The sequence below is a fragment of the Trichomycterus rosablanca genome, chromosome 3 (genome assembly GCF_030014385.1).
Source record: "Trichomycterus rosablanca isolate fTriRos1 chromosome 3, fTriRos1.hap1, whole genome shotgun sequence".
NCBI classification, from domain to species: Eukaryota; Metazoa; Chordata; class Actinopteri; order Siluriformes; family Trichomycteridae; genus Trichomycterus; species Trichomycterus rosablanca.
The window spans coordinates 26182896-26202435 of NC_085990.1; the positions used below are offsets into that span (position 1 = coordinate 26182896).

Consider the following 19540-nt stretch of genomic DNA (forward strand, 5'->3'; position numbering starts at 1 on the left):
AGACAGCGATTCCATCAGGTTTCGCATTTAGCATTTAGCATTTAGCATCTTGTCATTCAAACCAATGGGATGGGGTGGCACAGCGTGCTAGCATGTCAACTAACTCTCCTCTCCCTATCTCCCTTCGTGTACCGAAAACGGTTACATTCGCTGACAAGCCCGAACTTGCAAATAAAAACATTTGTGCAAGTTTATACAAGTTAAAAATCAATAATAATTTATTTACGTTTGAAAATGCCTCCGTTCGTTTCTCCGCCCCGTCAGCCATGTTTTTTATTTAAATTTTACTGTGAGAGAAGAGCTGCCGCACTGAATGCTGGGATTGACTTGATCACTAAGGACGCTTCCGATGCTCACTCGTTCTTGAGTCAAAATAACATTGAAATGTTAAGATGCCTTACTAGTGAGGATATTAAGGCATCTAGGATTTCGAACAGCCTCCTTCTCGGGAGCGCGCACTGGATGACGTAAAATGCTGTTTATGTAGAGAGCTCACTAGCTTTTCGAACACACCCTATATGGATAACTCGCCCAACCATGCCTTTATGGACCTCGCTTTGTGCACTGGGGCACAGTCATGCTGGAACAGAAAAAGTCCTTCCCCAGACCCTTTCCACAGAGTTGAAAGTGTACAATTGTCAAGTGCATTGATATGCTGAAGCATTAGGATTTTCCTTTACTGGAACCAAGGGGCCTAGACCAAATCTGAAAAACATCCCTTCAGCACTAAACTTTTCAGTGGTCACAGTGCAGTCAGGCAGGTTACATTCTCCTGGCATTTGTCAAACCCAGACTTGTCCATCAGACCTCCACATAGAAAAGTGTGTTTTGTCACTTCACAGAATATTTCCACCTCCTCAGGATCCTCATCTGCTGCAACAAACTGTTTGAAATTAAACCACAGGTAGGAAAATCCTACATTAGAACGGACAGTCGTCTAAACCAGACTATTCTTACAAGATACCGCATTTGGACGCTCCAAACTGACACACGAGCACCTTTTGACAGGGGTACCAACTTGCCATCTGTGAAAAGCAGACATACAATCAAACACATATTGACATACTGCCCAACACCTAACACAGAAAGACTAAAATTCTTTACTGAAAACAATATACAAAACCTTGTGTGCCGATGCTAATGCCAGTGTAGGGTTGGATCTTTGCAGTTATTGAGTAAGCAGAGCATGGCGACTTTTATGCACTATGTGCCTCAGCACACTTTACCTGGTCTGCCACTTTGTGACACAGTTGCTGTATTTGCTTAGCACTTCTACTTTTCAATTATACCACTCACAGTGGAGCATAGAATATCTAGGAGGGAAGATTTCACAAACTGACTTGCAATGGTGCTATCCTATTACAGTACCTCGCTCAAATATAGTGAGCTCTTATGAACTACCCTTTATTTCGCAAACGTTTGTTAAGGCAGACTTCATGGCTAGCTCATTTTGTACACCTTTAGCAATGGAACTGAATGAAACACAGCAATTCAATGATTAATAGGTGAGTTTTGATACGTGTCCATATAGTGTGCGTATAGTTAATATGATCAACATTGACATTCATCTATTCTAAACCTCCCATCCCTGTCAACCCTATACCTCATTCCCTGTCATTCTTCTTTCCCTCCATTCCATCCCTCCCAATCAAAGTTGATCTCAATCAGACTGCAGGTTTTTTTGATTATGAATGAATACATGCTTAAATACATACACATACACTGATCAGCCATAACATTAAAACCACCTCGTTGTTTCTATACTCACCTTCCATTTTATCAGCTCCACTTACCATATAGAAGCACTTTGCAGTTTTACAATTACTGACTGTAGTCCGTCTGTTTCTCTGCATGGTTTGTTAGCCTTGTTTCATGCTGTTCTTCAATGGTCAGGACTCTCCCAGGACCACCACAGAGCAGGTATTATTTGGGTGGTGGATCATTCTCAGCACTGCAGTGACACTGACATGGTGGTGGTGTGTTAGTGTGTGTTGTGCTGGTATGAGTGGATAAGACACAGCAGTGCTGATGGAGTTTTAAAACACATCGCTGTCACTGGTGGACTGAAAATAGATCACCAACCAAAAATATATTCAGCCAACAGCACCTTTTTCAGCACCTGATGTTGGGGTAGCTAAGTGGGTAGCACTGTCGCCTCACAGCAAGAAGGTCCTGGGTTCAATCCCCAGGTGGGACGGTCCGGGTCCTTTCTGTGTGGAGTTTGCATGTTCTCCGTGTCCGCGTGGGTTTCCTCCAGGTGCTCCGGTTTCCTCCCACAGTCCAAAGACATGCAAGTGAGGTAAACTGGAGATACAAAATTGTCCATGACTGTGTTTGATATAACCTTGAGAAGTGATAAACCGTGTGTAGTGAGTAACTACCGTTCCTGTCATGAATGTAACCAAAAGTGTAAAACATGACGTTAAAATCCTAATAAACAAACAAACAAACAAACCTGATGATTTTGTTTGTACCTATGTGTAAACCAAATTAATTTGGAATTTAGTTTACACTTAAAGGACCAAGTAAGTTCGTTACTGCCTTCATTTTTAGCTTTTTAGCCTGGAATAAACGATAGACCAACTAATCTACAATGAAACTTGTTGCCAATGATTTTAATAATAAACTTTAATTGATCTCTCAAGAGTGGATGCACCTGCTAGCAGACATGCTTGTTGCTCATGCAAGCCCAAGGATATCGAATTTCATCAAAGCATCAGATTTTTTTCATTGCTGCAGATAAGCACGAGAGTTTTTTTTTTTTTTTTTTGCTTTTGCAGTAAGCGGTCAAAGTTAAACTTCTTTGTTCCTAATTTGACCTCTAAGAGCCCAGACCTCTAATAATAGTTCAGGACACCTGGGAAAAGGTGCTTAGGTTTGGGTCATTTCAAAAGGTGTGCAGATCTGTATTGTTTTGGCCACTTGGTCGTGCCGACCATAGTATCAGTAGATGCTAGACATACAACAAGGGTGTCTGTTATGTTTGTGGACAGTAAATATTGTAGCAAATTGTTTTTATTTTTGACTTTCCCTTTATCACTTTAGTTAAGTCCTTTCCAATTCCTAATGCATACTGCAATCCATCCGCTCTGTCTGCAGGATGTTTGTAGACTATGGGGCGCCTAGTATAGCCAGCTGCTTCTTATTCATCAGCCAGCAGCGAGGGTTTATACAGAGCTTCATTGCAAACAGAGGGTCTTGCAAATATGACATGGTCAGTTGTGTCAATTGGAAGTCTGGCCAGGTCTGTTGCACAACTGAGATTCGCCGCAATATGTTACATGGTTTATTACTAATAAAGAGGTGGTACGGTGGCTAAGTGGGTAGCACTGTCGCCTCACAGCAAGAATGTCCTGGGTTCGATCCCCAGGTGGGATGGTCCGGGTCCTTTCTGTGTGGAGTTTGCATGTTCTCCTCGTGTCTGCGTGGGTTTACTCCACATGCTCCGGTTTTCTCCCACAGTCCGAAGACATGCAAGTGAGGTGAATTGGAGATACTAAATTGTTCATACTGTGTTCGATATAACCTTGTGAACTGATGAGCCTTGTGTGTAATGAGTAACTACCGTTCCTGTCATGAATGTAACCGAAGTGTACAACATGACGTTAAAATCCTAATAAATAAACAAATATTACTAATAAAGACCTGTTGGTATGAAGGTCTGGGATGTTTCAGATTTTGGTGGGATGCGATAAGCTTGTTGATCAATGACAGATTATTAAAAGAAACTAGCAGAATTAGATTTTTTCTCAGTGTTAGAAACCCATAGTTTTTTAGTCTTTTAAACCTGTAACAGATGGGCTTATAGTGTCACATCAAAATGTAAAACAGGTCACGGAGCTCCGCATCATCAGGTCTTTGTACAGTATATAATGTAAACAGTGTAATATAGTGAAGGTGGCAGTAATGTTGAACAATAAGATGATCATAAACACTTTGAGCAGAACCAGCTCAGCATTCAGAATCTAGATTTTATTCAGATACAGTAGAGAACAGTGCATTCCAAGCACTTACTAAACATGCTAATCATAATGAATAGAGATGCAGCTGGAAGCAGAGCTGGTGCTGAGCACTGATTATGGGTCAGGGTGCGTTTCAAATTGGCGCTCTTAGTCTGTACAGATAGCAGCATTGCTTTCAATTGGAATCAAGTTTCATCTGTTAAGTGAATCCATATTTAAATAGAGAGCATTAATCTATAAATCAATTTTGCGTTTGGTTAACCAGTTAATTGTTGACATCTGTAGTTTAAATGATTGTATTCTGACTCATATTGAGGGTAAACGTTAAAAGATGTATGTATGTGTACTTCAGCATATTCATACACATGCATATGTATGTTGATGTGTATATATAGATATGGCTATATTGGCCCAATTCATTGTGCAATACTCGTCACTTATCATTTTACTATTTAATATTTAACCCCCCCTCTCCCACTTTTTAGCACATCCAATTTCTGCCCGTCAATCATCCTCTCACTAATGCTGTTCCCTGCTCCTGATTGGGGAGGACAAGGCTGCTCCACGCCCCCTCCGACACGTGCACAGCAATCGAACATCTTATCACCTACACTTGACGAGTGCTGTGCAGTACAGTGCTGTGTACGGAGAGCCACACCCTCTACCGCACTCCTTTCCTATCTCTGTGCAGGCGCCACCAACCAGCCAACAGAGGTCGTAATTGCACTAGTCTGAGAGAGAGTCCCCATCCGACTTAATCCCGCCCCTATCTGAACAACAGGCCAATCGTTGTTCATGGGGCCGCTCAGCCGGCAGGCAGAGCCGAGATTCGATACGATGTATTCGAGGCCTCAGCTCTGGTGAACAGCGCGTGTTTTTACCGCTGTAGGCTTTAATATTTAATTTATATTTAATCTGTACCATATACTGTATACTTGGAACTGCACCTCCCTGCACTTTTAATTCCATTTGTTTATTTACACTCAGTCCATCCTAATCATTAATAACGGCTCTGTAGTTATCTTATGATAAAAATATTTATTTTTCATCATAGTAAGAACTATTCTCTTGTGTACATGTAGGAGTGTAAAAGAAACGTACAGCTTCATGTTCTCTGCAGAGTTTTGCTTCTTGCTTGCTCTTGCGCTCATTCATTTATTTTCTCTCCATCTGCAGAATGTCATCAGAGGATAAGAGTGTGAATCCCTCTGACCAAGGACCTTCTCCTCCGCTGAGCAGTGCTGGGGCTACGCTCTCCGGAAGCCCTGCCCCTGCTGACAGACGTGACAGTGGTCGGCCCTGCGAGGACTCTGCGAACTCCACTACTAAACCCAAACAAAAGTATGTTGCTTTTATCAAAATGGCTTTATTGTGATGCTAAGATGTGTTTAATTTTATGAACCCTCTGCTTTCTGACTTTCCATTTTGCCTTTGTCATTCGCCAAGCAAGCTTGAAACAGATTTTCAATGAGAATGGTTTTGACAGGTTATTAGTGCTTGACTGGTATGAAGGTTTTAAGGGCTGGCAGAGAAAGGTGGAAAATTTACACTACTCTCTTAATACTATACCTTATTACAAAAATTACCCAGGGGCACTGCGGTAGTGCAGTGGTCTAATCCAGATTTAAATCTCAATTTTTGGGCCGAAGTACTTACTTCAACGATAATGCCAGCTTGCTAGGTATGCAGGGTAAATTTTACATGGGTGTCCCCAGCAGAGGTTGCATTTGCACAGCATTGAGGACCCCCATTCCACCCCTATTCCAACCAGCTGTGTCCTTTGGACATCTGACCAGGTTAGGTAGCGTATAGGGGTATATTTTTGCCCATTAAGTCAAGAGAGCAATTGCTATTGAGAGGTAAAGCATCAATGTTAGATAGGCATGCCTAGCTTGCGGTCTATGTTCCGGTTCCTCACAAAGGTGTTTAGTAGGGTTAGACTTAAGGCATCTTCTACACTACACTACTCAAACTACAATTTTATGAATCTTGCTTTTTGCACCTGGGCCACAGTCATGTCAGAACAAGCAAGAGCTTTGTGCAAAGTGTCTATTATTATTATTATTATTGTCATTATTAGTATGATTTTGTATGTAGTTCCACCATTACTGATCTTGTTGGACTGCAGTTATTCAGTATTTTTGGGGGTTGCAGTGTACATGTTGAGCTAGCTTGGCTTCATGCGCTTAATATGGTTCAGGTCTTCTCACTAACTGAGCTTATGATTGTGTAGATGTGGCTAATACGAAACGTACAGATATCAAAGCCGCTGGTAAAGATTACAGGTTCTCGTTTTTACCCTCAGTTTTGGGTCATTGTAACTTGGATGAAGATCGACCTGCGTGTATTTTGGCTTTCAATGTTTTGTTGTACCACCGATTGCAGCCTTGTATTTGAAACTGTAGGAGCAAAGGCAGATGTGTTAGACAGGATAGATGACCTTCGGTTACCTTTCATGGGTGTGTTTGTATGTGGGGGAGGGATTCTGCAGGAAAAGAAAAGCATCAGACCTGGAGGGAACACTCAAGTGTGCTGAGGTGCATTAGTATGGAAGACCAACTTTGTGAGATGCTACTTAAGAAAATGTGCTACACATTTGTTGCTTTTGGCTATTATGCATTTCATTTCCATCAACCACTTTATCCTGGTTAGGGTCACTAGAGGTCCTGTTCCATCGTGAAACACTGGTCGCAAGGCAGGACTACCCCAAACAAGGCACCAATCCATTGCCAGGCTTTGGGCACCCAAGACACAACCAATCATGTCTGAGTAGACCCCTAGCCAGCTGATAGCATCATTGATATTCTTACTTTGATCTCAGCAGTAATGGGCTAGTTTAACATCAGATACTTAATATATATAGCAAAATCTATGTGGATACCTGATCATGTTTGGACATTGGACAATCCATCTCAAGGGTTTTAATACTGATCCCTAGCCCCCCTTTGTGCCTCCTTAAGTTGTCTGGAATAACCTTTCTGAGTGTGTCTGTGGGGAATTTGGCACTTCTGAAGGGCAGATAGGCCTGTCTTGCAATTGACAATGCTTTGTGCTTTCCCTAAACTGTTACTACAGAGTTGAATAAATGCAATCCATTTGATCAACGGAGTTTATATACCTGTTGGTAATGGACATGGCTAAAACACCTGCAGTATGAGCCTGCGCATTTTTTAATTTGTGCATTTTGTGTAATGCGCTATTGCAAACACTCAAGTTTAGAAAAAGCAGTATTTTTAAAGTGAGAAGTTTGGAAGGCGAGATCAAGCTACAGTGAGAAAGCTGTGCCACCTCTGAGATCAGGTGAACACATTTAAATAACCAGGTCTGATATGGGGCAGATTAGAGAGATACTTGATATTGTTGTTCCAGCCCTGGCAAAACAAAACAGTGCCAGATTGTCCAGTGTGGGCGTTGGATCTGAATAAAACTGTTCTGGACTACAATCGTCACATTTATTACAGTGGTTCCAGTTACATGTGATTTGCATAATTGGCCTTGCGTAGTTTGGCTGTGTGAATGGGTAGCACACTGGAACAGCTGGTAAAGTGGGTGCCACATGGGAGCCTCTGTTCTAAACTTGCCATTTCTTATTCTCTGGGAGGGGTTTTGATGTTTCTCCATGTGTTAGTTTCCTCCCACCTTTAGAAACATGCAGCATGTGCTAGCTGGGTTAATATTTGCTGTAATGTTGTGTAAAAAAAACTCCCTTCACTGTCGACCTTCATTTATCGTTTCCTGGAAGTAAAATGCTTTGTCTGTACGAGCTGAAGAGATTGTAAAGGCTATGTTACACCGAGGTCACCTGATGCATGAACGCATGCACTGTGTTTGTGTGTGTACTGCTCACACACACACACACACACACACACACACACACACTCACACTCACCTGCATTTAGTTATTCAGGCCTCTCTACTCTAGAGGAGATGATAATAGCCATAGCAGCTGACATGGCGTTAAGAATCAAACAAACAAACTCTAGAGGAGCTGATTACTTCACCACACACAATACACTGTCTTCCGATACACAGTCTGATGATACACAATGTGCGCCGATTTACACTATGCACACTATGCTGTGCGACAGTACACAATGCGCGATCTGGCAATACACCGTATGTGGCCTGTTGGTATGCAGTCTGATAGTACACAGTCTCATGGTACATGGTCCCCTGGTACATAGTCCAACGGTACGTAATACGAAACACAATACACAGTCTGATGGAACACAGTGCAATGTCTGACGAAACATAATACACAGTCTGACGAAACACAATACATGGTCTGACGCTACACAATGTGCGATCAGTTGATACACAATACATGATATGACGATACACAGTCTGACAATATGCAATACGCTGTCCGATGATACACAATATGTGGTTCGACGATACACACTGTACACAATATACTGTGAGACGATACACAACAAGTGAATGGCAATACATTATCTGACGATACACAATACATGGTCTAACGATACACAGTACATAGTCTGAGTGAATGTGGTCTGACGATACACAGTGTAAGTTGCTTTGGATAAAGACATCTGACAAATTGTGCGATGTAAATATACACTGATCAGCCATAACATTAAAACCACCTCCTTGTTTCTACACTCACTGTCCATTTTATCAGCTCCACTTACCATATAGAAGCACCCTGTAGTTCTACCATTACTGACTGTAGTCCATCTGTGTCTCTACATACTTTTTTAACCTGCTTTCACCCTGTTCTTCAATGGTCAGGACCCCCACAGAGCAGGTATTATTTAGGTGATGGATGATTCTCAGCACTGCAGTGACACTGACATGGTGGTGGTGTGTTAGTGTGTGTTGTGCTGGTATGAGTGGATCAGACACAGCAGCGCTGCTGGAGTTTTTGAATACCGTGTCCACTCACTGTCCACTCTATTAGACACTCCTACCTAGTTGGTCCACCTTGTAGATGTAAAGTCAGAGACGATTGCTCGTCTATTGCTGCTGTTTGAGTTGGTCATCTTCTAGACCTTCATCAGTGGTCACAGGACGCTGCCCATGGGGCGCTGTTGGCTGGATATTTTTGGTTGGTGGACTATTCACAGTCCTGCAGTGACAGTGAGGTGTTTAAAAACTCCATCAGCATTTCTGTGTCTTATCCACTCATCCCCTCATCCACCTAAATAATACCTGCTCTGTGGGGGTCCTGACCATTGAAGAACAGGCTAAAAAAGTATGTAGAGACACAGATGGACTACAGTCAGTAATTGTAGAACTACAAAGTGCTTCTATATGGTAAGTGGAGCTGATAAAATGGACAGTGAGTGTAGAAACAAGGAGGTGGTTTCAATGTTATGGCTGATTGGTGTATGTTGGATTCTGATGTGCGATATTAACAACTTTTGCATAGCATACTTATTTATAAGGATGTTTTAGCTTTGGACTTGAAAATCTATATTCTGGACACTGAAGTGGCATCTTACTGCACTACATTACTGCCATGTTCCTTATGTTACAGTGATTAACACAGATAGATTGAAGTAGTGCTGGACTAATTCGATATCGATATATATCGCGATAGAAAATGTTTCAATAACGGTGATATGATTTTTAAGCAAATTCGATCGATATGCATACATCAGTGCGCTTTGCCCGTGTAACTTTTTTGCGGAAGCATTTCTGCTCGCAGGTGTTCCCACAGGGACGCAATTCAACAGCGCACCTCAAGCGAGTAGTTCTCCATCAAAACAGTGCAGTTACACACTCAACATAAATGTCAACCACCAACACAATTACAGAAGAAGTACTAGTACTGAGTACTAATACCAGTTATTAATATTACTTCTTATTAGTTGTGGCGCGCTACGAATAAAGGCACCAACGGGATATTCGCGGTCCACTGTTGCCAGATTGGGATGTTTTCCTCTTAATTGGGCGTTTTTTTTTTCCAAAAAGTATTTAATAGCATTTAAATAACACTTCTATTGAAAAGAGAATATTCAGTTTTAAAAAGCCCCAGCATTGTAGAAGGCTATTAAAAGTTAAGTCAATGTTCAATGCTGATTTGGCTTAATAGTGTTGGTCAGAATGTATCATATTCTTGAAAGAAAATTAAAATTTGTGTTCCATGCATTCACACTAGCATGTTCTGGGGTTCAGATGAGTCTCATCAGTACACACAAGTTTGCAGTCAAATGATCAAGTATTGCAAAGGAATATCTTTGAAATTCTGTTATGGTTATAGGCTATATTTTAGTTTTTCACAGGGAAAATGAGAAAAAATAAAAAGCTTATTATGTTAGGCTTGATGTAATTCTACATGGCACTCACTGCCTGTATAGGTAAATGAGTGAGTGACCAAAACACTACTAGATCCACAGCTACTAGCCACATACAAAAATAAGGTATCAGACAGTTTCTGTGCCACCCCTCTGTGAGCAATGGTCTCAGTCTGGCCACCCCTATGAAAATTGTCCACAGTTGAAAAAGAAGCAGATGAAATAGCTGATAAGAGAGGAAGGACTAATTCAGTGGTGTATTCAGCTTGTATTTATTGCCAGAAACCAGAAAAGAGGTTTGCAGGTACAGCCATCCAATTTTGGTGTTGTTGGCAGTTTTTCTGACATTTGTGTTATTCATATCGATATCGGAATTATATCGTATCGACCGAAATTAGGAGTTATATCGTGATATAAATTTTAGCCATATCGTCCAGCCCTAGATTGAAGATAGATTTGATAATTGCTGTCAGGAAACTCCTATCTCTGAAAATCTGTTAGCCTGTTGATGCATAGTTAATCAGCAACTGTTGGTGGTCAAAATTTTGTTCCCCCTAGTTGTTATATCTAATGCACTAGTTTATCACTGCTGATATCTCAAGCTCTCAAGTAGGGCTGGGCGGTATATCGTAAATATCGATATACTCGATATTACTTTTTACACAATGTTGAAAATGACCATATTTGATATATCGAGTATTCATAGAATACACAGGTTACCATTTGAGAACGTTTAAAACACAAAAGCGCTAAGTAGAACGCTTTCCTTCGCGTATGAGCATGGAAACTGAATCACTGAGTCAATGAGTCAGAAAAGATTTTTTTCAGACGAATTATTCATTGGAATCGAATCAGAAAACTGTGCTTTTATCTATGGTAAAGATTCATTCATTTTGCTCACTCTGTGGGCAAAACAACTCCGGTTCAAGAGATTCAGATGTATAAGGCAATCAGAGCTTTGAATTCAGATTTTGGGTGGAATTTCAATCTCTCTCTTCATTGGTTGCTGTATAATTGACAGATAAGTGAACGAATGACCAGTTTCAGCTTTTAACCATGACACCCGAGAGAATAAATTAGGTTAAATGACCTAAGATGGTTTTCATTAGTTAGGTGGATAAGCACAGTTAAATATAGATTTTTATATTCTGGAAATATTCTGGAAATATACAAGATGGCCTCCAAGGTAAGCTGCGGTAATGATTTTATACTGCTGTGTGGTGGATCTTGGTCACGGTGCTGCTGTTTACATTTTGCAATGATAGCAAAGCATTATTCTCATTAATTTGAAGTAAAATGGAGCATAAATGTGATTGTGAGATTTTGCTGGTTTGTGTAATATAAATGTTGTCAATATGAATACAAATACAGCCTGTAATAATACAAAATAGAAACATTGTAATTAGTCAGAATTTATCAGAACTGCAGTGTTTTGTGTTTTTAAGAGAACTTATAAACAATATAGGGTAAAATACGAGCAGTGGTCTGCCATTGTACTTTAAGTTTATATTATATCGTATCGTACCGTATATCGCCACTTCCCAAAAGCATATCGAGATAGGAGTTTTTTTTAAGCCATATCGCCCAGCCCTACTCTCAAGTTTCGAACCCCAGTTGGTGCTGTCGACTTGGCCAGGCGCAATTGGCTGTGCCTGAAGGTCCGTCGGATGATTGGGTTTCAGTGTTGTGTAGTGGACAGGGGTTATCTCAACTCCCACCCTGCCATACAATACATGTAATAACCAATGAATAAATGAAATAATTCATGTGACAACATCCTCTTCTTTTTCTATTTAAAATCATGGAGGAGGGCAGCACGGTGGCTCAGTGGGTAGCACTGTCGCCTCACAGCAAGAAGGTCCTAGGTTTGATCCCCGGGTAGGGCGGTCCGGGTCGTTTTTGTGTGGAGTTTGCATGTCTGCGTGGGTTTCCTCCGGGTGCTCCGGTTTCCTCCGGTATTGGAGATACAAAATTGTCCATGACTGTGTTTGACATTAACCATGTGAACTGATGAATCTTGTGTAATGAGTAACTACCGTTTCTGTCATGAATGTAACCAAAGTGTAAAACATGACGTTAAAATCCTAATAAACAAATAAATAAAATCATGGAGGATACAAATGTGTGTGTGTGTGTGTGTGTAGATTTAGCATTAGCTTCTGCTGAAGCTGTTGGTATGGAATCCCGTAGCACTATGTTTTTAATGCGAGTTATTAAAAGCTATTACGAAAACCTGAAACACCTGTGGCTGCGTTCAACTGTGAAGTGGTAGCATGGTGAGAAAATGATTGAAGTGCATGATGGGAGATGGCAGCCGTGTTATGAAGGGAGGCGTGTTGCGTCTCAGTCAGCCAGTTAGTCCAGGCCGGGTTTTACACGTTCTCTTTTCAACTGGAACTACTTGCTCTGTGAGCTTCCTTTTCTGTCTCTGGCTTGCTCTCTCACCAACCCTCTCTCTGCCAAACTCTCTCACTGTGGAACTCTCACAAATGAATTGTTACTGGATAAAGCTTTTGGATGAATTTGGAATGAAACTGTAATTACATTTCATGCAAATGGTTTTATTTTGGGATTTATTTCCACAAACATAAACATGAACCTGCTTGACTTGAATTTTTCTCTGCAGTGAAGTTGGATGAAGTCGTTCTAATCTTCAAATATCGGATGTCTCTCTTTCTTCTATTTTGTTGTTCTCACCCCATTGGCTGGACACTTATTCCCTCTGGGACCGCCCTGACCCCTCCCACCTTTGGGTTTCATTTAACCTTCATTTTTACCCCACCCAGGTTAAACATTACCCAAATTTCATCACTTGTTTACCCTCTTACCACTTGACACTAGGCTACATGTAAAATCCATTTAGGACTCACAGAGCATTATTATAGAGAGGCACATCAGGCCCTAGCGTATGTTTTATTTAGAGCGTTGGCACTGTGAACATGACTTGGTCCTCTCTTGCCCACCATAGCACTCGCATTTTTTCTTCTCATGAGGCCATGCATTATTTGTTTCTCTGCGCGTCTGGATTGTCCCATAAATCTTCACATGTGGTGGCGTACTGAGAAAAGGGACCTTATGTTTTCTGCTTGATCATTTCTGATTCCGCTGGTCAGCACAAGGCCCTTGCCGGTTATTACTTTTATGTTATGTAACAATCAAAGCACAGTGGGGTGTGCATTCATAAGGAACTAACAAAATTGCCCTGCTAATTTATTTCTTTTTCAATAACAGCATGGCCTGGAGGGCTTCTCATCTCACACCACAGTGGCTTACCCATAATTATAGTTTCAGTCTTTAATAAGGACATGGTCCATATTTTAATACATTTATATTGACTATTATGTTGTGAACAATTATGAAACAAGTCTCAGCTTTTTTATATTCTTGTCTGTTTTTCCTGTCTCATACTTAAGAGGAGTTAAAGGAGTTACACAGATGAGCCAAAACATTAGGACCACCTCTCCCCACAAATGAGCTAGGGCTGCCGCGATTGGTCGACCTAGTCGATGGTCGGCGTCAATATTTTAAGTCGATGCATCGTTTTTAAAACTATGTTTATTAATGAGACTTTTTAATTTCTACAATGTTTCCATTCATATAAGCGTTCATATGATTCCCTCAGCACTACTTGCTGCGTGCATGACCTAAGTCGTATTTGGTCCAGTCACTGGTTGGCGGCATTAAGCGCAGTCTTAAAAAATGAGGCCGACTGTAGAGAGCTTTCAAAGAAAAGCTAAAAGTTTTCCAAGACCCAAATCATCAAAAGTTTGGGAATACTTAAAACTGTCACAAAACAAAAATGTGGTTTGTACACTGTGCAAAGCTTTAATGGTACCACAGCAGCACAAGCGTGATGTTGCACGTCTATATTGTTTCATTAAGCTTCTTAATCGTGGAGATCTTGGAATACCGTATTTCTTAGTGAGATCAGTTAGGGTGCATTTTTACTTCTATATTGTTTCATTAAGCTTCTTAATTGTGGTGATCTTGGAATACCGTATTTCTTAGTGAGATCAGTTAGGGTGCATTTTTACTTCTATATTGTTTCATTAAGCTTCTTAATTGTGGTGATCTTGGAATACCGTATTTCTTAGTGAGATCAGTTAGGGTGCATTTTTACTTCTATATTGTTTCATTAAGCTTCTTAATTGTGGTGATCTTGGAATACCGTATTTCTTAGTGAGATCAGTTAGGGTGCATTTTTACTTCTATATTGTTTCATTAAGCTTCTTAATTGTGGAGATCTTGGAATATCTTAGCTGTACGTTTGACTTAATGAGACATGGCTACCTCTGACTATTTTATTTCTGCTATAATTAAGTTTAAGCACTTTGCTTTGTGTACAGAATGCCATAAACACATGTTGCACTTTGTTTAATATGAAGCACTTGATAATTTGATAATGTTGACATAAACCCTGTTTACATTTAGTTTTGTGCCGTATTATTCTGCCACACAGTTTGTTGTTAAAATAATAGAAGCTTAAATGAGATTATGAATATAATTTTAATCGACTAATCAATAAAATAGTCTATAGATTAATCGATAGAAAAATAGTCGTTAGTGGGAGCCCTAAAATAATCATAACGGTTTCAAAACAGTGTTACATATAAGGGTAAGGAATCTATTAAATGTTTAGCTGATGGTAGTTCTACGTGGTTCATAATCAGCATAAAAAACCAAGGAATTCTTGACTTTGATAAGGACCAATTCCTTATGGCCAGATAATTGAGAAACAGTAAGAGGTGCTTATGGGTGGGAAGAGGCACCAGGATTCACTGTAGGACGATCAGCTTTACAGAGTACAGATGTTGAAGGCTTTGTTGGTAATGTCCTGATACCAGATAACACAGGACTCCTTATGATGTGTTGTCGAGTCCAGGTATTGGTATTTTTATTTTATGTTGTATTTTGTAAATATAAGCACATTAAGAATTTGCTGCATGAAACCTACTTAGAGTTGGGACAGAGGCACATTCCTAACACTGTGTTCCTTTTCTATTAATGAGATTTTTTTTTATGGTTCTGGAACTGAGGACACTCTTACCCCTTTTCCACCAACGCGGAACGGAGCCCGTTCCAGTTCCCGAAGTTGACTTTGAACCGGTTCCACGTGTTTCCACCGGAAAAAAGAGGTTCCAGACGGCAAACTAGCGGGCCAATCTGGCACCACAGAATACTTGGTTTTCAGCCCGAACCGTGACGTCACCTGTGGGCGTGTCATGTTGTACAGCATGGCGACAGCAACAATGGTGTCAGCTGGGGTCTCGTATGGAGCTTAATGCTGCATTTTTATCTTTTAAACTTCACCTGATTACATTTTGAGCCAGTTTGCTGCTGATATTTTCAAAGCGCCTTTAAAAAGGTGAACTGTGTGATGTGACGTGGTAAAAGTGACCCAGACAAAACGGAAAATGCTTAACGTGAAAAATAAAGCGTGAAGCTTTTTTAACTCCCGGAGCTGCATAAACACGTGAAGTAAATCCAGTTAAACACAGATACATGTTGTATTTTAGACTGGATTTGATGGTTATTTCACACAGATGGATGTTTGTGTTGTGGAACTTAAGTGATGTTTTATCGCTCGAGCAAATCGGTTATTTGCTCCGAGAGTCGTGGTGAAAGCGAAGCGCAAAATGCTTCTCACGTCAATGAACTAAAGAAAACAACAACTGAGATAAACACGTCACGTCTTCTTATCACCGATAGCTGATCAGTGCTTTTTGCATAAAAATGAACATCTGGAACAACACAAATGCTCGCACATAATCTACACACTTCACCATGATATTACTATTCTTAACGTTAAGTAACACCCACCGTTGATGACGCAGGCTTGGTTCTCAATAACTGGTGAAAACGCGCGTCGGTTCTCTACAGAACACCTAGGTTCAGAGAAACCTGAACAGAACCGGTTCAAGAACCATGTTTTTTTGGTGGAAAAGGGGTATAATTGTTGCAGTTTTTTAAGTGGACCTTTTGCTCATTCTTGCTTGATACGAGACTTAAGCTGCTCAACAGGTCATTCATAGTTTTAGCAGAGGTCTGAAGATTTTGTGCCAAAAGTAACTGTTATTTGGAACTGTTTAAAATTTCCTTCAACTTGATCAAAGCCCAATTTCCAGCTGAAGAAAAATAGAACCAAAGCATAATGCTGCCACCACCGTGCTTTTGGTGATGGGCATAGTTGTTTTTGCACCAAGCATTTGGAATTATGGCCAAACAGTTCAACTTTGGTTTCATCAGATAATAACATCAGATAATTTTCCCACATGCTTTTGGCAGACTTAATGTAGGTTTTTGCAAGACTTAGCAAGGCTTGGATGTTTTTCTTGCCACCCTACCCCACAGTTCAGACATACGAAGAATGTGGGAAAATATAGCTACATGTAGTACACAACTAGTACTTGCCAGAAGTTTCTGCAGCTCCTTTAATGTTGCTGTAGGTCTTTTTATCAATTTTGGAGTATCGTTAGGTTCTTGGTAACATGATGGTTGTGCCATATTTTATTTACACAGACAGAGATTTCAGCCGATCGCTGAATCTTTTCATAATATTATGTATGTTAGATGGTGAAAAGACCATTTAGAAACATCCTTTTTGAACTGATTGACGGTACTCCCATATCGAATCTCAGCTCTGCCTGCCGGCTGGGCTGAGCAGCCACATGAACAACGATTGGCCTGTTGTTCAGATATGGGCGGGACTAAGCCGGATGGGGTCTCTCTCTCATAACTAATGCAATTACTCTGCTGGCTGATTGATGGCGTCTGCACAGAGATGAGAAAAGAGTGCTGTCAGGGTGTGTCTCTCCATACACAGTGCTGAGCTGCACAGCACTCGTCAAAGTGTAGGTGATAAGATGCATACGGCATGCTGCCCACGTGTCGGAGGGGGCGTGGGTTAGCTTTGTTCTCCTTAATCAGAGCAGGGATCGGCATTGGTGGAGTGGAAGCATGATGCCATTCGGGCAATTGGACGTGCTAAAAGGGGAGAAAAAGAGGAGACTGCATAAAGAAAATATGTTAAAAAAAATTAATTCTATAGCGCTTTTTACACTGGACATTTTCCCAAAGCAGCTTTACAGAATCAAGGACCAACGGACCAAAAACCCAGGGGCAAGCCAAGGGTGACAGTGGCAAGGAAAAACTCCCTTAAAATTACAAGAGGAAACCTTGAGAGGAGCCAGTCTCAGCAGGGACACTTTTTTTTTTTTAAATACATTTTATTATTTTTTTTAAAATATAGCACTCTAGACTTAATGTAGTCAGGCTATAAGCAGCTTTGTTTCACAGACAGTTTGCATATTTAATGTTTTTTTAATGTTTTAATTAAATTTAATGTTCCTGATTTGTGTACACAAATGTTCTGTAACCAGCACTGGTTAAAAAGTTTGTAAACCTGTTTTTGGAGATTATTCATCAATTTATTGTAATCACAAAGCTAAGGGCTAAATGATGACTTCACTGTTGGTTAGCCTTAGACTTCCTGTGTCTCAGGTGTACCAGAGACCTGATAACCTGGATTAAACCTGTTCCAGGGTTTCTACAGTAGTCTGCATTTTCAATCATGTAGGCCACTGGTCAGAGCGTGATGCATTAAGTGTGGGGACATAACATCCTGGATCTGTGTCCATCCAGAAACTCTACACTTGATATCTGATACCTGTGCTTTACCCATGTTGAATTGAACACCCAGAATAACTAGCTAACAAGCAGGAATCTGGTGTGTTCAGATTTTGAGAGCTGGTTAATTTCATGTAAGCTGTTATCAACAGTCACTAATAAGCAGGTGATTAGATAGCAGGTTGAGGGTATTACTATTGGGTAGGGCTGGGCGATTTTGCAAAAAACAAAAAAATTCTCGATTATTTTAATATTATTACCGATTGTTGATTGTTGATTGCGATTTCGATTTTTTGTTCTTGTATAATGCAATTGAAAAAGACTCAAATTTATTTTCTTTTTTTTACTGCAGAAGTGAAAAATAGTAACAGCACCACCGATAATTATCCTTTCAAGAAACTCAAACTTTATAACGATAACGATATAACAATAATTAAAACAAAATAGAAATCTTAATTAGCTATATCCTTTATAAGAATAGCTCACAAACAACTCTTACTTTAAATATTGTGCAGCATAACCTCCTTACATTAGGAAAAGTGCAAAACTACAGAAAGTTCTTTACAGGTTTCTTAAAAGGAACACCAGCCTGTGAAGTGAAGTAAGTCTGTATCAGTATCTAGGCTGGGGGGGGGGGGGGGGCATCAAGTAATCACTTTGGGGGGGTGGATGGAGGTCTTAAGTTCTGCTTCTAACAATATAGACTACAATTCCCATGCTCCCACGGACTGTCACGTGACTACATGTCCCCGGTCAGTCAATCCTGATCGCGCTCATCGGCTTCGGAGTTGTGATTCAGTTCGGCTGTGTTTGATTCAGTGACTCTTATTTGAACTCTGTTTGTGTGTCTCGTTTTGTCGATCGTGTTTGCGCTCCTTATTTCTGAATCTAACCGTTACCGTGTATAATCTTTGTTGTCTTTCGTTTACTGTTTTAGTCTGTCCTCTGGTTTTGGACTCTACCTGATTTTTTAACTTTTGATATTAAACTTTCCCTGATTTATATTCCACGAGCATCTGGTCAGTTTCTGCCTCGTGACATGTTAGTATTTTAATTAAAAGATAAAGTATGTAAACAATCGTGATTGTCACATTTCTAACATCGGGTGAAAACGTTCATGAGAATTAACCGAATTAATCGTGAAAATCGCCCAGCTCTACTATTGGGTACAAAAAGGAGGATCTATCAAAGGCTCATTCCTTGCAAGCAAAGATGGGTCAAAGCGTTGTGCCAAACTTTGGAAGAGAATTGTAAATTAAATGTAAAAACATTTCTAAATGCAAGATTGCAAATTATTTAGGACTTTCACCTTCTACTATAAATTATATTATAAAATTAAATATAGAAATCTTAGTCTGTGAAGGGTAAGACATGGAAATCACTTGTATTTGTGACCTTCAGTCCCTTACACAGCATTGCATTAGAAACTGTTATGCTACTGTAATAGGCACATGGGGTCAGGATCATGTCTGAAAACTTGTTACAGTCCGACACCACATTAAGAAGTGCAACCTGAAACTATTACACAGTCATACATCAGTTCTATGCAAAAATGCCACTAGTTCTTTGTGCCTGAGCCCATTTTAGATGGCATGAAGAACAGTGAAAACATGCTGTGTTAAGATGAGTCAGTGTTTCAGCTTGTTTTGGGGAAAAACGGGCATCTAATTCTCAGTGTCGAAGATAAAAAGG

General features: G+C 40.3%; 1 protein-coding gene across 7 annotated transcripts in view; it reads left to right on the plus strand.

The window, feature by feature from the left end:
• Nucleotides 1-19540, plus strand: part of kmt2ca (lysine (K)-specific methyltransferase 2Ca) — a 249644-nt gene that overhangs the window by 31863 nt on the left and 198241 nt on the right. For all 7 annotated transcript variants that reach the window (XM_062991111.1, XM_062991113.1, XM_062991116.1 and 4 more), the window contains exon 2: nt 5139-5303. In XM_062991111.1, coding sequence (XP_062847181.1) covers nt 5139-5303 — 165 coding nt within the window. The remainder of the gene's footprint in view (nt 1-5138; nt 5304-19540) is intronic.